The sequence below is a fragment of the Temnothorax nylanderi genome, unplaced genomic scaffold (assembly GCF_030848795.1).
Source record: "Temnothorax nylanderi isolate EJ_2023f unplaced genomic scaffold, tnyl_v1.0 TNYL_tig0018_pilon, whole genome shotgun sequence".
Taxonomy (NCBI): domain Eukaryota; kingdom Metazoa; phylum Arthropoda; class Insecta; order Hymenoptera; family Formicidae; genus Temnothorax; species Temnothorax nylanderi.
Genome location: NW_027249080.1, coordinates 364,586 through 386,281, shown reverse-complemented (window position 1 = coordinate 386,281; position 21,696 = coordinate 364,586). Strand labels below are relative to the sequence as shown.

At 44.7% G+C, this 21,696-nt stretch overlaps 2 protein-coding genes and 1 long non-coding RNA gene across 5 annotated transcripts in view; 2 read left to right on the top strand and 1 right to left on the bottom strand.

Annotated features, from left to right (window-relative positions):
* Window positions 1-21,696, bottom strand: part of LOC139768798 (uncharacterized) — a 170,818-nt gene that overhangs the window by 29,490 nt on the left and 119,632 nt on the right. The window lies entirely within an intron of this gene.
* LOC139768756 (uncharacterized) lies at window positions 363-2,920 on the top strand. Its single transcript, XM_071699278.1, has 3 exons — window positions 363-492; window positions 726-798; window positions 1,670-2,920. Exons 1-3 carry the CDS (start codon window positions 443-445, stop codon window positions 2,741-2,743), a joined length of 1,197 nt encoding a protein of 398 aa, XP_071555379.1. The 5' UTR covers window positions 363-442; the 3' UTR covers window positions 2,744-2,920.
* Sp1 (transcription factor Sp8) overlaps window positions 5,133-21,696 on the top strand; it is an 80,008-nt gene continuing 63,444 nt past the window's right edge. Inside the window, exon 1 of one of the 3 annotated variants that reach the window (XM_071699341.1) lies at window positions 5,133-7,062. The gene's annotated coding sequence lies outside the window, so the exon portion shown is untranslated. Of the gene's footprint in view, window positions 7,063-15,495; window positions 18,316-21,696 lie in introns of those variants that run through there. The other 2 variants (XM_071699339.1, XM_071699340.1) reach the window with 2 other exon arrangements.

The window sequence follows — 21,696 nt, the reverse complement described above, 5'->3', positions numbered from 1 at the left end:
AAGCAATAAAAATCGAGTTATATAAAAGTTTTAAATAATATTTTATAAACTTGAGTTATTTTATTTGAATTGCAGCTCGTGGCTACATGTTAAAATTTTCCTGAAGCGTCTCGTTCTGTTTTTCTTCGTTTTTAAGAAATGGAGGAAGTTAGAAAGTCCCAAGGGAGAACAAAAAGAGTTACCGCGTTAACCATGTTTTTTTTTACATGTTCTATAGTTGAGATTTAAGATATGATTTATGACAGACAAATAAATGGAGTGTGCGCATGCGTCAAGGATTTGCTCCTATCCCCACTTATAAATGTAGCTCCGTCTTCTCTTCTCGACGAATGTCTTGCCCACTCAGTTTTAAAAGTTGAAGCGAAGCGTTATGTTACCACGACCCTAGCTGTGTTCAAACCTTCTTATAGAAAATACTCTAATTCTCATCTTCGTACTGGAAATGCAAAGATTTCACAAACTACTGCAAAGAAGGCTACAAAGAAATAGCAAGTTTGTAAAAAATTTAAAATAAAAATTAATATTTAATATAATATTAAAAAAATACTTTTTTTTCTTGGAAATCTGCTGTATGTTTAAATTTTTATGTAATGGCTTATAATTTTATTAATTCTGTATTTTTTAAAATTATTTTTACGAATAATTATAGTGAACTAGTAAAGTATTTTTCATTTCTTTAAATTTATATAACCGAATTTGACAGTGTTGTTTATTTTTCACACTAGTTACAACGTGTACATGGCATCATGGCAAGGACAGGAAATAAACTGGTATCCACGAGGTATAATACCTTCGCAGGTATGTCTCGATTCACGTACGTATTATGTGGCTCCTCACGTGTGTGTGTGGCTCGTGTAACTCGACTGCATAGTGAAAGGAGAAAGCAAATTTCATTGTGCCGCGCGATGTTCGTTCCTCCCTCCGTGCCGATAACAATTGTTTAAAATTAAAAGTTTTGAAACTGTATCTTGTAAACGGTTTTAAGGAATTTCAAAATACATGAAGTAATGATTGTAATATGATTTGTAATACAATTTATAAACAAGAGAGAGAGAGCAAAGTATAAATAAACAATTATTTTAAAGCTATGATAGTGTCTCCAAAGTATATCTCAATAGCCGAGTGTCTTTTTAATGATAGATATTTTTTTATCCAATTATATATTAAATTTATATATCTTTTCTTAGAATGAAATTTTCATAATTTAAGAAAAAAAACCTTGCGGCCCTCTAAAGATAATATTTGATATTTATAATATTTGCATATAATATCTATAAATATGCGTACAATAGTATTGTAATTTTTTGTTCACTAAGATTTGTGTGTGATATTCTAATATTCTATAATTTTTAAATAATTTTAATATTTTCTTAAGATATTTCATTAATCACGTATTGAGCATCTTGTAATCATATATGTGTGTCTTTGACACATATATACACATGTAATGCAATACTATTTTGATTGTTATTAACATATAATATTCATTATTCTTATTGACACATTATGTCATGTTCTTTGTACGTTATGTATGCTTCTTGTGTTGTATTGGGATTTGTTTAAAATTACTTAATAAATGACATTCACATAAAATTTCTCTCTCTCTCTCTCTCTCTCTCTCTCTCTCTCTCTGTTCTTTTTTCTACTAATACGTGTCTTTTACTTGCAGACATCTACTGAAACGGCATCGATCTCATCTTCAATGAATGATATGACACAAATAACGAATAGGCTGTTTCCCCACCTGACAGAGTACAATATTGACAATAGGAGTGTTATAAATCAGGACTACAAGTTTTACAAGCAAGGTTACAATTATACGCCAAATTATTACTATCAAACGAGCGACAATGCCACTTCTGCCCTCGCTTCTGCCATTTCTCCCAAGCCAGCATGTCAGGAAGACTTTACATACGAGTCATTCTCGTATAATCTGCCAAGCACAACGATCTACCAATACCAGAATACCACTCCTTATAAAGACAGTTGTCAACCCTTGATGTCATACAGCAATACACATACAGCAATGCCAAAGCCCGAGATGATGACCGGCATGTCGTTAATGCAGAACCATCCTAACCACCAGATTGCGGCAGTTCGTTCAATCGACCAATATTATCACTCATTAAACTCGAATCTGTCACAAGAGTTAACGGAAACAGCGGGACACTCTCATCGATACATGTTAGAAGGTAATTTCTATCATTCGCCAATGGAGACTTTGGATTCTCAACTTCCAGGCTTCGTGCTCTGGCCCAGGAAATCCAACCCCAATAAATCCAGCAGGAAGAGATGCGAGTGTCCTAATTGCGTTGCCAAAGACGACGAAGCCCCGATTGGCAGCGACGGCAAACGGCAACACATATGTCATATACCGGGATGTACAAAGGTATACGGCAAGTCGTCGCATCTCAAGGCGCATATCAGATCGCACACCAACGAACGGCCATATCACTGTGGGTGGCCTCACTGTGATAGAAAATTCACTCGCAGTGACGAGCTGCAGCGTCACGTTCGCACGCACACCGGCGAAAGAAAGCATATCTGCGACAAATGTCATAAAAAGTTTACGAGAAGTGATCATCTCAACAAGCATGCGAAGACACACGAGAAGGAAAATAATAAATCTCGTGCGATCGAGACTGACACGAAAAAGGGCAGTTTACTTGAAAACACCTCCGCCGAAATGTCAGATTCCTCAGCTACTTCTTTAGAATATCGTAAGCCGTGCGCTTATTTGTGATATTTTGATGAAATTGGATTTCATCCAAATTTCTTAATAGTTATACATTTTATGCAAACTGTATTATATAATTTTATACAAAATACAGTATTACAAATTTCAAATATAATTTTATAAAATCTTTATGAAAATTTTTCCTTAAAATTAGAAAATTTTATTCTTGATATATCATTAGAAAAATATATTCTTACACATTAAATATACTTGTATTTTGTGTAAAAATATACGTAACAGTATATATACATACACCATACACAGAATATTAACGGAAGTCAATTTATATAAGAAAATTTATATAATTTCGTTTAAAAAAACAAATGATTTAGATATGACTATGAGAAGATTAATCAGGATCAAACTAAAGCCATTTTACGTCCTTTTCAGAACCAAACATATTTTTATCTCAATTTTTTGCTAAAATGTTTATTTTAAGAGATGTAATGTTTTAACACTTTACTTAGACTATTCTATATGTGATGTATGCGGGCGTGTAAGATATAATATATATATATAAATATAATATAAACATATATAATATATTATATATAATATATATTATATATAAATAAATTTAATATCTAGTATATGTATATAAAATACATTAAAATACATTACATATACACATGCATATATGTACACATATGTACATGTCTATATAATGTAATCATACATATGTATTATAATACGTATCATGTATTATAATATGGCTCAATTCTGATTAGAACAATTAGATAGCTCTCAAAAACTTGAAACTTTAGCAAAAATATTTCCAAACTGCTTGATTTCGAGAAGGATATAAAATAATGGCCTTGGTTAATGATCATATTCAAGATCATATCAAAGCCGCTTTCATTATTTTTAACCAAAACTATAAATTTTCTTATCCATTCCTTTTGGAAGATTAAAATATCAAAGTCACTTTCAATATGTTTAACTATTAATTGTCCTATTCATTTTTTTTTTAATATTAAGATATAAAGGTAATGTCATAAAAAATCAATAGTTTACGAGACATTTTATATATTATTCTAATCAATTTTAATAGGAAATGTCTTGTAAAATATTTATTTCTTAATCACCTTGTACAAGATACTTTGTACAAGATAATGAGATAAATCGACTGACATAAAAAAGACATAAATTTGCAAAGTGCAAATTACGCATTTTTTGTATATTACATGTTATATAATTATGCTAGTCGATAATTATACTAGTCAATATTAATTGTAATATTGTCTTTATTATTTTTCTTAATCTTAAGACTAATAACTAAGCATTAGCTGTTGGAGACTATTGATATATTCTGTGAGCCGAATATACGTGTATGTAATAAAGTAACTTTTCTTTCAAAAATTATGTTTAAAAAGTTTTGTCTTATGATACACATAATTACTTCATCTCAATAATCTGATATTCTTTACGCCTGTGGTCATTTGCACGTCTTGAATTTCAAGAATATTTTCGATGATTTTACGGCAGAGGTTTTCATGTTACGAGGCGGAAAAAGAGGGGTCGTGCCGTAAAAATTCGAATAACAACGAATCGTTTACGAATTGTTGTATATCGAATTCTCTCCTGACAGCTTCCTGTCACTCGATATGTCATCCACCCTTCGTTTCGCTCAAAGGAAGGGTCAGCCGACAGGGTAAGGGCCCTAGGAATATTTTTCGTTCTATGCGCCTTCTGACAGGTGGGTCGACTTATTGTTAGATCGCAGATCCAGAGACGTCTTATACAGTAAAACATTGCTATTAAAATTTCTAATAAACTTGTATACCAAACGAAAATCACGAGTAAAATTATATATAGATATATCTATAGATATTACCCACGGATAATCCTCAGACGTTTCCAACCTTTTTTGTCAAAAGAGTCAAATTAAAATCTTTGTAATAACCGGAGGACAAGATAAGTTTTGTTTTTGAAAATTATATAAAAATAAAATATCTTTATTTCTTAATTTTTTTATATTACAAAAGTCCGATGCAGCGACGACCAAACTGAAAAACTAAAAGCGCAACAATTATATATATAATGTTTTAACGAACTGGATAAAAATTCATGGGGACCGGATCCATATTGCGATCTGAAGTACTTTTTATCACAATTATTTTAAAGATCCATAATTCCATAAAATTTTCATTAAAGAAAAAATAATTATAATCTTCTCTTCGCGTATCGAAAACAAATTTCATAATAAACGCAACCCCTTCATGACATATGCGTGTATTGTTTGCTCAGGGTGAGAGCGTGATCGCATCCAGTGCGACAATGGTCTTCAACAATGGTCTTCGACTTGCCACTGGTAGATGGAAGCACGGTGAATGGAAGAGGTCGACGTAGCGCTATTAAAGGGGCGGTGCGCCATGCAGCCCTCCTGACCCCCCGGCCCGATCGAGGATTCATGGCTGGCACCAAGAGGAAGAGGTATATGCACAGGCGGAGAGGCAGAGATAGAGGCACGGAGGCAGTGACGGTGCGGCGGTGGCAGTAGCGGAGGCAGAGACAGAGAGAAAAAGAGAGACATCGCGAGAGAGGATGAGAGGATGGAGGAGAGCAGGAGAAGGGGGCGGAAGGGAACGAAAGGGACGCAAAGGGTAGCAACGGCAGAGTCGCGACGAGCGGCGGCGGCGGGGCGGAGAGGAGATACAAAAATGGAGTAAAGGAAAAAAAAGCCCGGCTGCCGGGCAAATTATAGGGAAAAACGAGGTGGGACGCGCGGCGTGGCGCGGCGCCGCGTTGCGGAGAGGAGGCAGCCCCGTGGCCGCGCGGCGGCACTCGCTCACTCACGGCGGAGGACAACGACGTCGCCAACGCTGACGACGACGACGACGACGACGAGGAGGACGAGGACGAGGTGGAAGAAGAGAATGGAGGCACCGGGAGGGGAGGAAGAGTGGCGCCACGGCAATTCCGGACTCGCGTTCAACGTTCCCTGCGGAGTTACCGCGCGAGGATACCCGCGTGAAGCCGGCGCGCAAAGCGGAGGATTCAAAGAGGGCCCCGGCGTGCGCGCGCGCGCCCGCGCGCACAACCCGCGTGTGTGTGGAAACACTTCTTTCTCCCCTTGGGGGCCGTCTTCTTCCGCGCGCGCGGGTAATTGACGAGAAAGTGACGAAGAGAGCCGGGGCACGCGATAAGGAGAGATAGCGCTCCTCCGGAGGGCGACGAGGGAGGGAAGAGCGCGGAGAGCGAGAAAGAGAGAGAAGGACAGCAGGAGGGGGTAGACACACAAGTACAGTACGCACCTCTCTCTTACGTGTTACGTGCGGTCAGTGCGAGAGGCTGCGACGTGCCGCGAGCATGCGTCTGCGACCAACGGCCCTTAAGGCGTACGAGCAGCACGCCGACTCGCCTTCGTCGCGGTTGTCGCCTTCATCGTCACCGTCATCGACGTCGCCGCCTTAATCACGCGCGCATCATCACCACCGCTACCACCACCAATCGTCCGTCGGCATTATCATCGTCGCCATCGCCGTCGTCACCGGTTGCCGTCGTCGCGAATGTTCCGTTTGCCGGGCGCTCAGGTAGTATCCGCGCGAGAGGAATCGAAGTGGGACACGGATGCGTCGCGCATCGATCGACGAAAAAAAAGGGGGTACCGGGATCGGTCGCCCGTCGCCCGGCGTATAGTGTCCGCGAGGATTGACGTGCTCGCGCCGCGGCCCTCGCTGGAGCGCGTCAGTGAATAATGAAGCTTCGCGGCTCCGGCCGAAGCCGCGCGGCCCGCCGCGCGTCGACACTCTGTGCCCCGACGAGCGTCGCGAGCACTGTGCGTACGTTTTACGAGTGCCATTCAGCCAGCCAGTGCGCTCGTCGCAATGAATGTAACCGGCTGCCCGAAAGGAGGCTGCTCCGCGCGACTCGCATGCGACGTTGACGTGTCGTAGCCGCGTCTACCACCGATATACCGATTGAAATCGCCACGCGAGATACGATTGCGCGCGCGCGCTTTCGAGACAGAGAGAGAGAGAGAGAGAGAGAGAAAGAGAGAGAGAGAGAGAGAGAGAGACAGTATCGTGAGCCCGGGAGAAGAGATCCGTCTTCTTGAGGAACACTCGAAAGCACTCGAGAGATGGAGTCGTGATCGAAACCGCCGTACCTCCGACGTCAACGAGATCGTCCACGCGTCTCGCGACCGATACCGCGCGTGTACCTCGTCCTTCGCGTGATTTCGCGCGTTTTCAGGATCGTGGGACCGACTAAGCGTCGTCCACGTCGCAGCGATTAGGCAAATCGGCAAACTGGACGCGGAGGTCAGCAGCGGCGGCGGCAGTGGCCGCAGGGGTGTCAGCCCGACACCCCTCAGCAGTATAAACGTAAGTCCTATAGTCTCGATTATACCCCGATCTCGCGTTAATTTCGGTCGTGGCGTTTTTCTCATTAAGATAATCCGATGATCGCTGTTCTTCCACTCTCTTTTCATTTAATAATCGAATAAGACGTTCTCTTAAAATCTTTGCACCCTTTCAATTGCACTTGTAATCACATTTCTGAAGGCGCGAATGTCGATTTAATTTGCGCGGATGCAAGCTTCGCGAATGCTATACAAGTTTGACGATCGCTTTAATAACATTCCGGTTTTATGAGAAATATCGCCATCATTTATAGCGCCGTCTTAAATTAACGAGAATTCCACGATCGTCCTTACTCATGATTTTACGAGAATCTCGCGGTTACCTCTAGTCGCTTTAATTTCCTCAAGTTTCCGCGATCGCGTTTAATCTCCTTCCGACACGATCATCTTGATATTACGAGAATCTAACGATCGTCTCTTAAATGGGACCTCGAATTTACTACCGCGGAAATTATTTCGGATTCTGCGGTTTTTTTTTCTTTCCCCTAAGAATATGGTGAACATTTCTGTGATGAACATTTTTCTATTTCAACGTGAGCCTTATGAGGCTTGAAACAAATCCGCCGCTTTCATTGTTTTCTTTATTACTTTGTGAGAATCTCACCAATAATTTCGATCCCGTTACGACTTCCTAATATTGTCTTGCTTCTTTTCCATGAGAATTCGTCATTCATGAGGTGGAGCACGTAGTCAAATCAAGAATTAATATTCCCTATTCCTGCTCCTTTCCCAATTTAGATCGCATGCACCTAGGTAATTGCGCTAAATGATTTTCGAACGTACGATGTGTCGATGCACGGTACCTCCACCGTGAGCGTGCATATAATTGGTGGCCCTACATACGTAAAAGGGAATTGCACGGACGTGTCATGAGAAATTAATGCCGGCGAGTGGCGTCCATGGTGGTGTCTCTTTACCACATCCGGTCTTCCCCCTTTGCGGAGTCACCTCTAGTTAAACGCGACGAGGAGCTCATGCGAAAACGACGTGCACTCGTACACCCGACCACCCGTGCCACACGATCGATCTTTACTCGCTGGAAGTGACCTGCACACCGGCGAAACAATGGGAATGGGACATTCGTCGCGAGCTCGTATCGACTACCTCGTTTACCTGCCCCGCTCGTTTCTACATCAAATCGAATCGACCGCCATTATTATCTACGACGAGGGAACCCAGTGAGAAATGTATAGTTGACCCGACGTCAATAATCTGATATCGAAAAAAGTTAAAATTTTGATCGATTCGACATCGAAGTCGTAACAAATGTCAACGGAATCTTCAACTATCGTTTCAACTTCGTTTCGATGTCGAATCGACCAAAATTTTAACTTTATTTTGATATCATATTATCGACATTGATTCGACGTCGGATCAACTATACATTTCTCACTAGAATACTTTACGCATCGTTCAGTCAAAAAGATGAAGTCAATCAATTCGATTTAATCAGCTCTTCGACGTCACCTTTCTGACTGGGAAACTTACTAAAGCATCGGCTTGTTTTACTTTAGATTGTATTAGTCGAACTTTATCATTCGTGCCTCTTCTAGGTACCTCTTCTAAGACAGGTCTTATTTAAGAGCACGGCACAAGAAACGATACCGACAGCATCCTCTATCATTCGGATGTCTTTGTTCCTCGCGCCTCACGTCTCACGATCGGGATCGGCATCAGCGCGAGATAGAATGGTATCGATAAACGCCGCGATGAGTGGCCCCGTGTATGGGATCCCGCAAAGTTTTAACGCGTCCGGTCCTCCGGAGAGATCGCGGCGAGGGCGCACAGTTCGCTAGTTGCCAGCCAATGTAATAAACGTTACTATGTTGCTACGCCCCGTTCACGCCCTCCTGCCATACATCGGCCGAAGAGCGATTTATGCGAACAACTATGCGCCGACGTATAAGCCGTTCCTAAGACGATTTGCGGGCGTGATAAAAATTCGACCGTCTTTCTGCGTTTACGGCTTTAATTGCGCTAAGAACAAGAATACAATCCTCGGGATGGTGTTAAAACGGGCAAAAATAAAATATTAGAAGTATAATAGATTCGTGAAGGTCCCCCCTCCTCTTCCGTGTCTGGTCTTATTATTCGGTCACGCGTCCAGCTTGAGAGTGACCATGATACGTATGTTGTTACATTTTCAAGTTAAACTAAGTTATTTAAAATGAGCGTGTACGAATGACGTTGTTATGACGATAAATTCCCATAGACCACACAGTAATAATTATAATAACGATGTACATACGTACTTGGAAGCGATTAGCACCCGTTCAGGGTGTAATTAGCGGCACGATACAGCGCCGAAGAAATTACATAAGCTATATCGCACGGTTATGTATGTCATTACTGTCGTTATATATGGAGCAATTATATTGACAAATGTTTTTGCAAAATAGATTCAAATTCCTCCATTCGAGGAGAGCGTAAACGATATTCCGGCGAAATAGTCTCTTCACATCGAAGGACGCGAACTGCCCTATTGAAAATTATGAAACGAGCCGTAGCGCAAGTCGAGTTTAGGCTGCTCGATCGAGATGGGGCTCGAAAGTGGTTCGAACGACGGTCGAAAGATGAAGAACGCCGCACTGACACCCGTCCGCACACACCTCCGCGCCAGTTTAATTAATTTATGGCTAGTGAGAGGCGCCATCGGACAGTTACGGTCTCGAAGGGGCGGGCTGAAGCGGAATAACATTGGCTAGTTCGATCTGCGGACTGCAAAAAAGGGCCCTCACGACACGACAGGCACCGGTGGACGAGAGATTAGCGCTTGTCAAAGACAAGTTAGCGCGACCTGCGAACGCACGACAGCTTGCGGAAAGCAGCGCGCACGAATAAGCCACAATTCCGGCGGTCAGAGCTGGTAATTAACCCGTCCCTCTGAAAATCCACGCGTGCCCTGCGTTGCGCATCGGGGCTCCCTCATTAGCGGTTTCCCTCCATCGTGAACTTTGCACCTGCAAATTGCCACCGCCATTTGCGAGCGCGGTGAGGTAGAGTCCCGCGCAAAGGGCGAGGGAGAGGCGAGGGAGAGGCGAGGGAGAGACCTAGAAATCAGGGATACAACGGATAAGATAGTCTCGAACCGCGAGAACCCCAGTTGCAGCTGTTGCAGATTACGGCGATACCATCGGCCGCGGAGAGATGCGCCCGGTGCATTCGAGCGGACGGCGTAACGACGTAACGACACTGAAAGGAACTGAAGAACATCGAGAAGCAACGAGAGACTGGCTAAAGAAAGAGTATGAAATGAATGGATATACAAGGAAGTGAACAAGAAGAAAATTCGAGGGCTGAGGCAGCACAGCGATATAGAAAATACAGTCGTATCTCTCATTACATATATGAGCAAAAAATTAATTTACCATGCAGTTGATACTGGTAATAGCACGCATTAATTTACTTTTCCAGCGTCTACTATTTACTTCTCTCGAGCTGTGATTCATACACAGGATAACGCTAACAGCGATACTAATTAAAATACCATCACCGACCGCATCTTTCCGTCTTCGCAGAATTCTCTTGTTACACGCTTTACTTTTGCTTTTATTCTTCGCCGTCATTATCCGTTACGTTCTCGCCAGGGCATTTTTTAAATCGAAAGATCGTATCGATCTAGGATCATCAATTGCAAGCCGTGCGCTGCCGCTTATAATTTTGGGAATGTCTGACGATAACGTTGATTAATAATTTGTTTAGGAAGCCTCGGAACCGGCGAATCGATCTGGGGACACGCGCGTGGAATAAAACGACCAGATTATGCAAACGGGAATTCGATTTTGTCACTTTTGATTTACGAGATTTCTTATGACGTGGCGGTGTGTTCCGAGGGTGAGGAAGGACCGGAAAATGCGGGACGCGCGAGTTAACATGAGAAGGCGAGGGATGGACCCTGCCGCGAAGCACGAGAGAGAGAGAGAAAGAGAGAAAGCTATCGCGACCACCAACTATTTACATTCTCCGGATAAGTGCACTATTAACTAACCTCGCGCTAATATCTACGTTTTCTACCTCATTATGTTAATTGTGGGATCAGCGACCCTCGAGGCCACGAAGGGGCACCGCATCGTCGCCACCACGCTGCCGGTCCACGAGCTAACGTGATGCTTCGTGCATTTTGCGCTTATCTCGCGAAACACTGTACACGCGTCACGAAAGAAACAACGACGCTAAAGAGACGGGCATACTATCTACTGAAATTGAAAAAATCGACGTTCTTTTTTAAGACTTCAATTTCCAAGGAGAGTGAACGTTTCATCGATAAGAATTTTTCTCTCGCAATATTCTCATCGTTGGGAGACGCGGCCTCCAAAAAATTCTCTCCTCCCAACTGTGAAGTAACTTCTCGCACACGCAGGATGTCGTTCTCCATTTGTAGAGGTAGCTGACAACATCGCCGTCCGCGATCGTAGCACACGGCACGTAGAAACGAAAAGAGAGCGGCAAAAACGGCGCCTTCGTCGCCCCCGGCGAAGACTGGAAGCCGTTTCGTAATCGCGGCCTGGATCATTTTCTGCACGACTGCCCGGGAAATTAGATCACCTACCTCTACCTCTCATCCCGGTAGCGAGATCTAGGCAGGTTTCATCGGGCGATACAGGAAGGACTTCTTATTCTCCTTTCGTCCATTTTTCCGCTTCATTTTCTTCTTGTTCATTCCAACTCTCCCTCGCCCGGATCCCGGATCCCTCTTCCTCCTCCCTGCCCCTGCCTCGGACTTCTTCCACTTTCCATTGCGATGCTCTCTTCCTTCCAGGCCGCACAGGTGGCCGCTCGGCATCGCCTGACATCGACAACTCGTTGCCGGTGATTTAGCAATTAGTTACGTTTCGTTTTTTTCCCTTATACTAGTATCGATGCATATCGACGTGTTGACTCGTTTCTCGTCCTCGTTGGATCTCGCTATTTCTCGATAAATTCATAATACCGTTAATATGCAATCCGTTATCGCCGTCAATAAGTATCGAGTTGCCTGATATTTTACACACCTGTAACTCACGATGTTTTTATTGCTGAAAGAGAATAAATCGAGCGCGCGCGCGCGCGTGGTACAATAATTATATATATCTCAAACAAAATAAAATCGTTGTGTAACGGAAGTGGAGGAATGTTGCACAAATTTCTATAGAATAAATTCAGATTGCGAAATTACGCGGAAACGACGTCTTACAAGGCGAAATAATGAATGCGCCGCAGAGAATTTTTCCCGTACGTATACGGCGAAGGTAGAGAGCGCGATTAATGGCATACAAGCACGTCCGAGCGAGCTTCGAGCAGGCATTTGTCGGGATACAGACAGTTTGCAACGCAAAACAAAAATAAAAAGGGTATAGCCGCAATTATCGGTGCCCCGAAAAGGGCGCGCGCGGAGAACTTCTGCACACACATCATGCGAGATTAGTCGGAATATCGAACTCCAAGTCCGTTGAATTATCGGATCGCGAAGAGACCCCGTGAATGCCGCTCTCGCGGAGCTACGGTCCAGAGGATTATAAGCGACTTAAAATCTCTCCTTCATCACTTCCCCCTCTCTCTCCCTTTACCCGAGTTGATCCTCTCCTCCCAACGGATCTTTCTGCCCTTCTTCTACTCCGTCTTCTTCTTCTGCTTCTTCTCCGTCTTCTTCTTCTTCATCTTCATCCTTCTCCTGCTCCTCTCTCTGGTTCTTGGGGTCCGACTTTGCTTTTGGCTCGGGTCGGGCGTAATCGGTTCCCCGAAGCCAGTGCTCATTATCGACCCGCCGGCCTGGCAATTACCTGCGAAGCCTCTTTCGACTTCGTGTGTGCCAGCCAAGCGCAGTTTCCGACTCTACGCGAGACCTTCCGAGACCCGTCTCGACGGAAGTTCGAAGAGCAGGAAGAGAACCAGCAGAAGGAAGTTCTCTCTTTAGCACAGGAGTGTATCAAAGTTCGATAATAAATTTATCACACGCTAAAGATACTCTCTCTCATTCCAAATTTATCTACGCCGCAATATAATGATTATAAGTGCGTTTCAAGTGAACTTGATTGAGGCTGCGATTTTCACTAACTACTCAAATTGGGGATAATGGCAGACAACATCGCGCGTTAAAATAGATTGTCTGGAAAAGAAAATACGAGCAATGCGGTAGGACGATCGCTGATAATCATCGAGCGAGTTTGCAGTACGTTATAATTGCGGTTGCCAAGTTCGCACCATTTACCGGAAGAATGTTATGCAAGACATATGAGGGAAGACCGCATTTTCTCGCGGCGACGAACGTTGGATCAGCCTACCTCGTGTTTCTTCAGAGAAATGCACGACTGTTGCCGCGGAGGAAGATTCCTTTGCTTAATTATCGGAATTTGATATTTAAACTGTTTACACACACGGTGATACAAATTGCATTTATTATTTATATAGTTTCATAAAAGATATAACAGAAAGATGCGGAACTAATACCGTATCAATTTCAAATCAGTAAAAATTTATATAATATAAGAATAGAATAAAGTAAAATATAATTATTATCATCGAACTGTCTCACAGAACTTTTGTACATGTAATTTTAAATAATTCAGTTTTAAAAGATCAAATCGTTCCTTGAATCATTAACTATTGTTAACTATTGTTAGTGTTATCACGCTTGTATATAAGTAGACAGGAAAACTAGTAATATCGGCAATAAATTCAAACTAGATACAAAAAACCTGTTATATTACTCCAAGTAATTGTCTTAAACACATAAGTACATTTGTATCACCAGCAACAATTAAAGTAATTAAAAAAAAACATCTCTTTTTTAAAAGAATAAGATCTATCTTTCTTTCTTCAGGTCTACGGTTTCCTTTCGGAAAGATCTGCTTCTTATCGTTCGTTTTCGTCTTATTTCTATATTTAAAGTTCATCCCGGGCGACTTTCCAGTTTCCGTTGCGTTGGCTCGAAAAACTGCGGACTCTAGCGGACGGGAGTCGTTCCACTTCGTGGAAGAGTCCGTTAGTTAAGTGCTCGCGTATCGCGCGAAGTCGTGAGAGCACGACCTCGCCGAGAGGAATGAGTAACTCGCCTCGGCAAAAGGCAATTTTGTTGATAGCGATTCGTCGCACTGCCAAAGAAGTCGTTTCTAAAAGTTGCGAATACCGCGCTCGCGTTTCAACGCGCGGTTGTGCGTACGATAACTGAAGGAATTAGAAACGTGTCTCGAAATCTTTGTCTGGCAGGAACCTTCCGAGAAACTCATTATTTTGATAATTTAATAAAGAAGCTATCCCCTCGAAATATAAATACCAGGAGTTTACGGTCACATTAAAAAAAAAATGCACGGTGTATATATATATATACACATCTACATTTAAATACAATAAAAGTGTCTGCTCGAGATAATTAGCGCTCTTATCAGCTTCATACGAACGGAACGACGAAAGCGTTAAGCACAGACGGAGAAACGGGCGATCGGCAGATCTCGCGTGGCCATCTTACGTGTCGTTTCCGAGATTTCCGAGAAGTCGGCCGGAAAGGACAATAAACATAATCACATCGCAAACTGAATCCAGACTCCGGCGGCACAACGGTATACCCGTCACCGGGGCCGGTAACGATGTGTAATTACTTTCTAGCGCATCGCGTAGAATCGCCGCTCGATTTCGCGTGACGTCGTTAATTTGCACGGGGCGTCGGCGTTAATTAATACTAGTTCCATATCGCGCGGCGTAAAACAAATAACTCGTCGACTCGCCGCGAGCCGCAACGAGACTCCTTTATCTCGCGGTGTGATAAACGATGGACGCCTACGCCCTTCAACGTTGCGTCTAATCCGTAACAATTTGTCCGACATTCTGCGTATCGTTTTTACGAACGAAGAATCGTCATTGCTGTTGTCCGTTTTAATATCGAACGTTTCGATAGCAAACGGAGACGTCGATTGCGAGCCTGTTTGCGTTTATCAACGTTCGCAATTTTGCACGCGCGAAAAGATATAAGGCGGTTTCTTAAACCCGTGGTTTACGGGGTTTAGCACGGTAAGGCTTGTGCGGTTAAAAGCCTCGTGGCTGGCACGCAACGAGAAAAGTGGCACCGCGTTCAGAGGTAATAAAACTCGCATTACACGGCGCGTAATACGTGCGTAAAGTATTCGCGCGCATGTAATAACGCGAATAAGATCCAGATACTGGCCCACCCTTTTTAGACTATTATATTTTCGGATCCGCAAATACCGTCAAATCTCGCTGTAGCTACGTTTCTAAAGTGAACGTAGACAACAATTACAGGTTTTTATCAGCCATCTCTCATGCGTATGTGGTGCATTGCCGAACTTTACGCAATTTCCGAAAGAATACAAGCGAGATCGCGGATACGAGCAGAGAGGGCGGAGGTGGCGGGGGCGGGTGTGGGGTGGGTGTGGAGGAAGGCGCCAGCGGTTCTTGGTACAGCCGGATCGTGTTCCTGGTGCGGCAATACCGGTATCCCTTCATTCCTGAGTAATCGCCAGGCCCAAGGCACACACTATCCACCATTCGCCATTTTCTAAATGCGTCGGCTTAATGTAAGCGCGTTACGAGAGCCCTGCATTCACCCGAGTTTCCCGCTTTGCTGGCAGAAGTTTTCTCACAGGCTTCCTTGACCGCTGCGCTTCCTGGTTAATCCGCAACTTCTCGCTTGCTTTTCGTCAACTCGAAAATCGTCCCAATCGCTAATCAAATTCTTATGCGTATATATCTCTCGCGTTCACGATTTTGCTTCGCCAATTCTCGTATTGAAGCATTCGGGAATCGTCATGTGCGAGATGCGTCGGTCCAGAGAGAGAAGGAGAGAACGGAGCGTGACACGTCGCCACTTTGTTCAGTAAATTCATCGCGTTAACGAATTAGCTCGAAGCGACAAGCTCCGGATTCCAGAAATTCAGAGACCGAGGTTCTGCCACGGTAGGATCGGACTTCCCGGAATGCGTTCTCGTAACAAGACATCAAGCTAATAATACACGACTTTGGCGCTCGGGTCGTCGGCGAAAGTAAAGCACTCGACATTAATTAATTGTACGCCACCGCGCCGCACACGTACGCGTTTCGCGTCGTGCGCGACTTCGTTTTGGGTCGACCAACAGGGGTTGTTATATGACACGTCGCGTCGTTAAAAATACACTACCTCACGTTCCGCGCGCTCGAAGGTCCCGAATGAACCGAATTTCCACGTAATTTCGTGGGAGGGTCAGCCTCCTACCTGGCAATGTGCCGGACATTATGACGGGGACATGTTGATGCGGCACAGTCGGACCGGGCGTGCGCATCAGATGGCGGAGCTAAATCACCGTCGAGGGATCTAAGATAACGCTGACTACATTTTAATTACTCCACGCATCGGACAGAATGCAGAATGACATCAAGATGACCGGGCGGGCCGGCGCGGCGTACTGGCAGAGGAAGGACGCGGCTGCACGCGGTGCATTGACCGCGCGTAAAAGAGCGCTCTCCACTTTGCCAGTTCGCTCTTAATCACGATCCGATGCAAATAAGGCCAAGACGAGTGGTGACAGCGATAACAGCGCCGATAATTGCTCGATCGCTCCGTCTTACGCGTCAGTCCTACGGATCATCTTTTATCCATCGAGAAACGATCTCTTGATCACAATTTCCTATTTGTATTTATTTGCGACGTAAATGTTAGCATTGGTGTGTGTGTGTGTGTGTGTTTGTGTGTTTCTTGGTATCGCAAAATCGTTTCGTTCAATATCATCGAGATATACCGTAAATGTCCATAAACGGTCATCGCGGTAACTTCGACGCTCGAACGCCGCCGTTCGGGAGCGCATCGCGGCGTTGACGAGCGGGCTCGAGAACGAAATCGGCGGCCGAGATCGCGTGAAATTACAGCGGGGCTAGATCCGCGGCGGAAGTGCATATCGGCGGAGTATGCAACTGCCGCGTACAATTACCTCGTTTTCTACACGCCGTGCCGCGCGGTGCCGCGCGAGGAGAAAAGCGTTTTCTAAAGGAGATTGACGGTAGCACGAATGCGAGAAGGGAGGCTAATACGCGCGGCGCAACAAGGTGCATATAACGCTATATACGAGAGTACGGGAGAGTACGGGTATTAAGTAGCGGTATTTACGGAGCCACAATTATCCCCGTTTTCATGCCGATGATCCCTCGGCTCGAGCGCGCGGGGCTCTCGGACTTTGACTACGTGGGAACTCTCGTCTCGAGGCGGCCGCGGCCGCGGCCGTTCGCGGGAGTTCGCGCGGCGACGTGCGCGGCTCGCTCGCGTTTTCCGTCATTGCCACCTTTGGTTGCCGTTATCGGCGCGAAGTGCGCAATTATCGTGCCTTACCGGGTCGTACCTGGATACCTCCGTGGTTTTCTCGGCATCGTTCTCGCGCGCGCCCGCGCGCCCGACCTGCGTGTGGGAGGTAGCGGAAGGTTTCGCGGAATTTCGAGCGAAACGGACGAGCCGATCGCACGAGGCGGTTGAACGAGGGAAGTTGAAGCAGTCGCACGAGCGAATTTAGACCTTTCCGTCGACTTTAATCGCTCCAAGGTCGCGCGCGGATGGACACGCGATCGACGGCAAAATTTTCAGGTAGAGCCAGGACGACTCTCGTGTTGGCGAACATCGAGCAGGCCTGTTTGGCGATCTAGACGAGCGAGCGAAAGTCGGATGAAAAATGCAGATGGTCCGCGGTTGTAAATATCGTGAAATAAATGTAAACTATATAATATTTAAAAAAAAGGAAACCGTATTAAATCCAGAAGTTCCACTCTTTCGAAACATACATCTTTAATAGGATAACTGATACAGAACCGTGCGTGGATAATGAATAAATGCCTGGCACTACGATAATTAGAAAAATTATTCAATCCGATCGAACGTAAAGATACAGGATCAAAAAGAGACAGAGAGAGAGAGAGAGAGGTAGATTTTAATCTGCTTTGAAAGACGTATGATGCGCGCGCGACGCATCGGAAATTACCACCAACTTGAACTACGAGCTAGATTTTACGTAACAATCGTGGTCGAGATGTTTCTTTGCATACCGGTCAACCGGACCTGATGCGGTTAGCCGGCGCAATAATCCATGCTACTAACGATCTCGTAAATGCTTCGATCGATATCACAGTCAACGTTCCTTGTCGGTTTTCCGCGTGTAGACCGCAAAGACTTGCAGTGCGAGAGTTCCTTTTTTTTTAGATACTCTGGATAATCGCCCGTTCCAGTGTGCCGTGACAACGTTTTCTTGATGAAAGAAGATAAATAAGGGTAACTAGTTTCTCATTAATAATTTCAACGTGCAACGCGCACAAGTATGATTTGAAAAATCTTGCCGTCGGCAAGTTTTATTAGATCCAATAACGTAGCAAGCATAAATTCAAATTTTCTAAAGCGTGAAACCGGGGAAAGGAAAATATAGTGGCCCGTCGCGTGGCGCGCGACGTATTGCTGGTGCATCGGGACAACTGGGTCGAGTGATACGGTTTATCGGAGAAAGAAAAACGCAAGGTCAATTTCCGTGATTGCGCCGGGCCCCGCCGCGATCATCGTGACCGGTTTCTTTCCGAACGCAAAGGAAGGTACGCACGCCGTTCCCCTTTCTGGACTGGTAATTGCCCATTATCTCTCGCTCTGCAACTTTGTCGACCGATTACAGCGGGGCAGGTAATACAAAACGATAAGCGGCACCGTCGGGCGGACGTCGCTGAGCCGAACCACGCGTAATTTCTTACGAACTAACAAAAATTCTTACCGTAACGCGAAAAAACGTGTACTTCTGTTTCACAACTCGTGCATGCGTGGAGATTACTTTATGACACGAGTGAACGCACAGGCTTTGATTAACATGCGTGCGGTTATACGTATAGCAGTAGGTCGAGGAACGAGATAATGGTATATATAGCAAGAGGTTGATCTTGAACGGCCTATTTTAATATTTATGGAGGCCTGCTGCTTAATAAAAAACGGAAACTCCCGACGCACGCGAGCGCGAAGAATTGAATGCAATTAAAACGATAATAAAATCCGGTAAACACAGTGATTTCTGCGCTTATTATAATAATGAGTGAAATAACCGACGACTATATTACAACAATCATAAATCAATTTGTTTGTGGAGAAAACATTTTCTTGTTTGGGCTCGGAGCTCGACGAGGTAAACGGTTAAAAGCGCGATGGAGACGACGCGCGCGTGCAGATTCTGCGATGGCGTGAATTCGGGAAAGAAAGGAAAACTACCGGGATACTTTCGAACGTGGCTTCCGCGTAACAGAGCTACCAGCCTGCTGTCTGATCGTGACGCTTTGAAAGGGGCCGACAGAAAACGTCGTCATTATATACCTTGAGACTTCGTGGGTATATCGACGAGCGAAAACTTACGACAAGCACGCAATCTACGAGTCTCTCCTGTGGCGTCCTTGAAACGGGACCAATTCCCACCCTCAGTGCCGGTCACTTGCGTTTGTGTGTCGGAAACGTATCGACGGTCTCTCTTTTTTCTTCTCTCTCTCTCTCACTCACTCTTATGGCACGTCTTTTACCTACATCGTCGCTTAGTATCATTTCTCGGAATTGAAATTACCTTCGTGAGCATTTTTCTACTTCCGACTTACGCAATAACGCGAGCAGAAGAGGTGCGGGAGCAGGGACGCATGACCGATGACGTCACTCTCGTAATGATGTCGTTGGATTTCTTGGTATCTAAAGGATCACTTAATCCAAAACAAGACGTAGCGTGGCCGAACTACGAGATCGTTTTGCGACGGCGTAAAAAAATATTGAAGATTCCACATGGATGCATCAGTCGATGCATATACCGGCACGATCTTGTAACTTGTCCGGGTGAAAAGGTAGGTCGCGCGTGAAGGAGATTCGTCGGCTTTTGAGTGACGCACACGCACGCCGCGCCGTTGCGTGATTGCCGTTATGAATGCCCCCAATCTGTAGCGTGCGACAAAGCGACGAGACCGACGAGGAAGAATCGAGAACCCGTATTCCCGCGGATCGAACGAAAGGCGCGATCCTCATAACGCGAGATAATCCGATTCGAAATCTCGGAAATAATAATTAAAAGACGTAACGAGATTTCCGTGGTCCGTGGAAAACTGCGGAGTGCGGAGAACATATCTAACGGGTTAGTTATTGGTGCGTGTTACAGCCGATAACGCGTTTCTGGTCTTCGTGTATAATAGGCCAATCATACGCGATTGCCTAGAGACAGAGGCGATTAGCATAATCGTTATTATAATTTGATACGGCTACTAAACCGACCGCGATTACAAAACGATCGTGGATAATTATGTTTGATTATCAGCGGACTATTGCGAGTTTCGGCATCGTTTCCTCGACACGTTTCTAATTGCATTGCAGGAATGTGGCAAAACAAGGTGACAAGGTTCGTGTATGTAAGTACGCGAGCGTAATTGCTTTGCTCGCGTTTGTTATACCGAATGATCGACACGCGGTATTAACGTGAGAGGAGTGACTGGCTAGTTTTCCTGAGAGAGCAACGCTATTAAAATTATAAATTAATTCGATACAAACTCTATATTATTCAGAACAGGCCTATGATTCCGTGGAAACTTCCTGCGGAAGTAGGAAGAGAGAGAGAAAAAAAGCGCAAACAGAATAATAAAAATTCAACTCTGCGTCATGGTAAAGTGAATCCGCCGCAAAAGGGGGAAGACACCGTGCTGCTGGGCAAAAAATAAAAGTCCACTCGAGTCCTAAAGTGATATACGGTGTTCTCGATTTCCGCGCACGCGTCTGTCCCGCCCTCATGAATTCCATTGACTCAATCTTCCTCGAAACCGCTTTCCCGCCATCACCGTGAACGAGGAAAGCCCTAAGTCTAAAATTTCATTGGATGACGGGACACATTTTACGAAAACTGGCTATTGAACGCGAGCATATGAGCTGCGGGAGAATAGCAATTGGAGAATTCGGGAGGCCGAGGGGATGTTTGAAACTTTATGAAGCGAAAAGTTTTTATGTCTTACGCGTTCGTTTCATAATTTTTTTACTCTGTAAACGCGATCAACGAGCGACATAAACCGGATGGCCAATGCGGCGAGGATTTCGCGGATTACGAAAACACCGCATCAGCAACGGCGCGCACAATTTACCGGAATGTCCGCATCGATTCCCGCGGTCACGTCGCTCAGAGACCTCTTCCTCTTCTCCTCTCGCCGCTTCTCCCTCTAGGCCCCCCCTTTCTCGCCCTCCCAACCGCACCGAAATCGAATCTTCCACCGCCGCCATCCACGAACGAATCCACCCCGTGACACCCAACGGCATTCGCCGACAGTGCCACTCAGGGAAACCAAGATGGTTACCGCGTCAGCACTTTCGAGGATCCGAGAATCATCCCGATGTATCCACCCGCGGCGATATACGCAAGCGATCTCGTGAACCCTATTTGCTTGCAATTCCGTTGCGACAAGCGACGCGCTTCTCCATTACCGAGAAATTTTCTCGAAGAAACAAGATCTCGGCATATATATATATATGCGGGCGTGATTTTTATCCGATTTATATAATTCGTACAACCCTGCATTTGTTTCAAGAAAACGAAAAGTAAAAGTTTTTAATTTCTTCCCTTTACATTTTTAATAAAGGAGTAATTATTAGTTCTGTTATCCGTCTCTCTAA

Excerpts from the sequence above, each read along its gene's own strand:
- LOC139768756 (XM_071699278.1), top strand. The coding sequence starts at position 443 with ATGCAAAGATTTCACAAACTACTGCAAAGAAGGCTACAAAGAAATAGC. Across the intron at positions 493-725 it reads AGGCTACAAAGAAATAGCAA|TTACAACGTGTACATGGCAT; the intron begins GTTTGTAAAAAA and ends TTTTCACACTAG. Across the intron at positions 799-1,669 it reads GAGGTATAATACCTTCGCAG|ACATCTACTGAAACGGCATC; the intron begins GTATGTCTCGAT and ends TTTTACTTGCAG.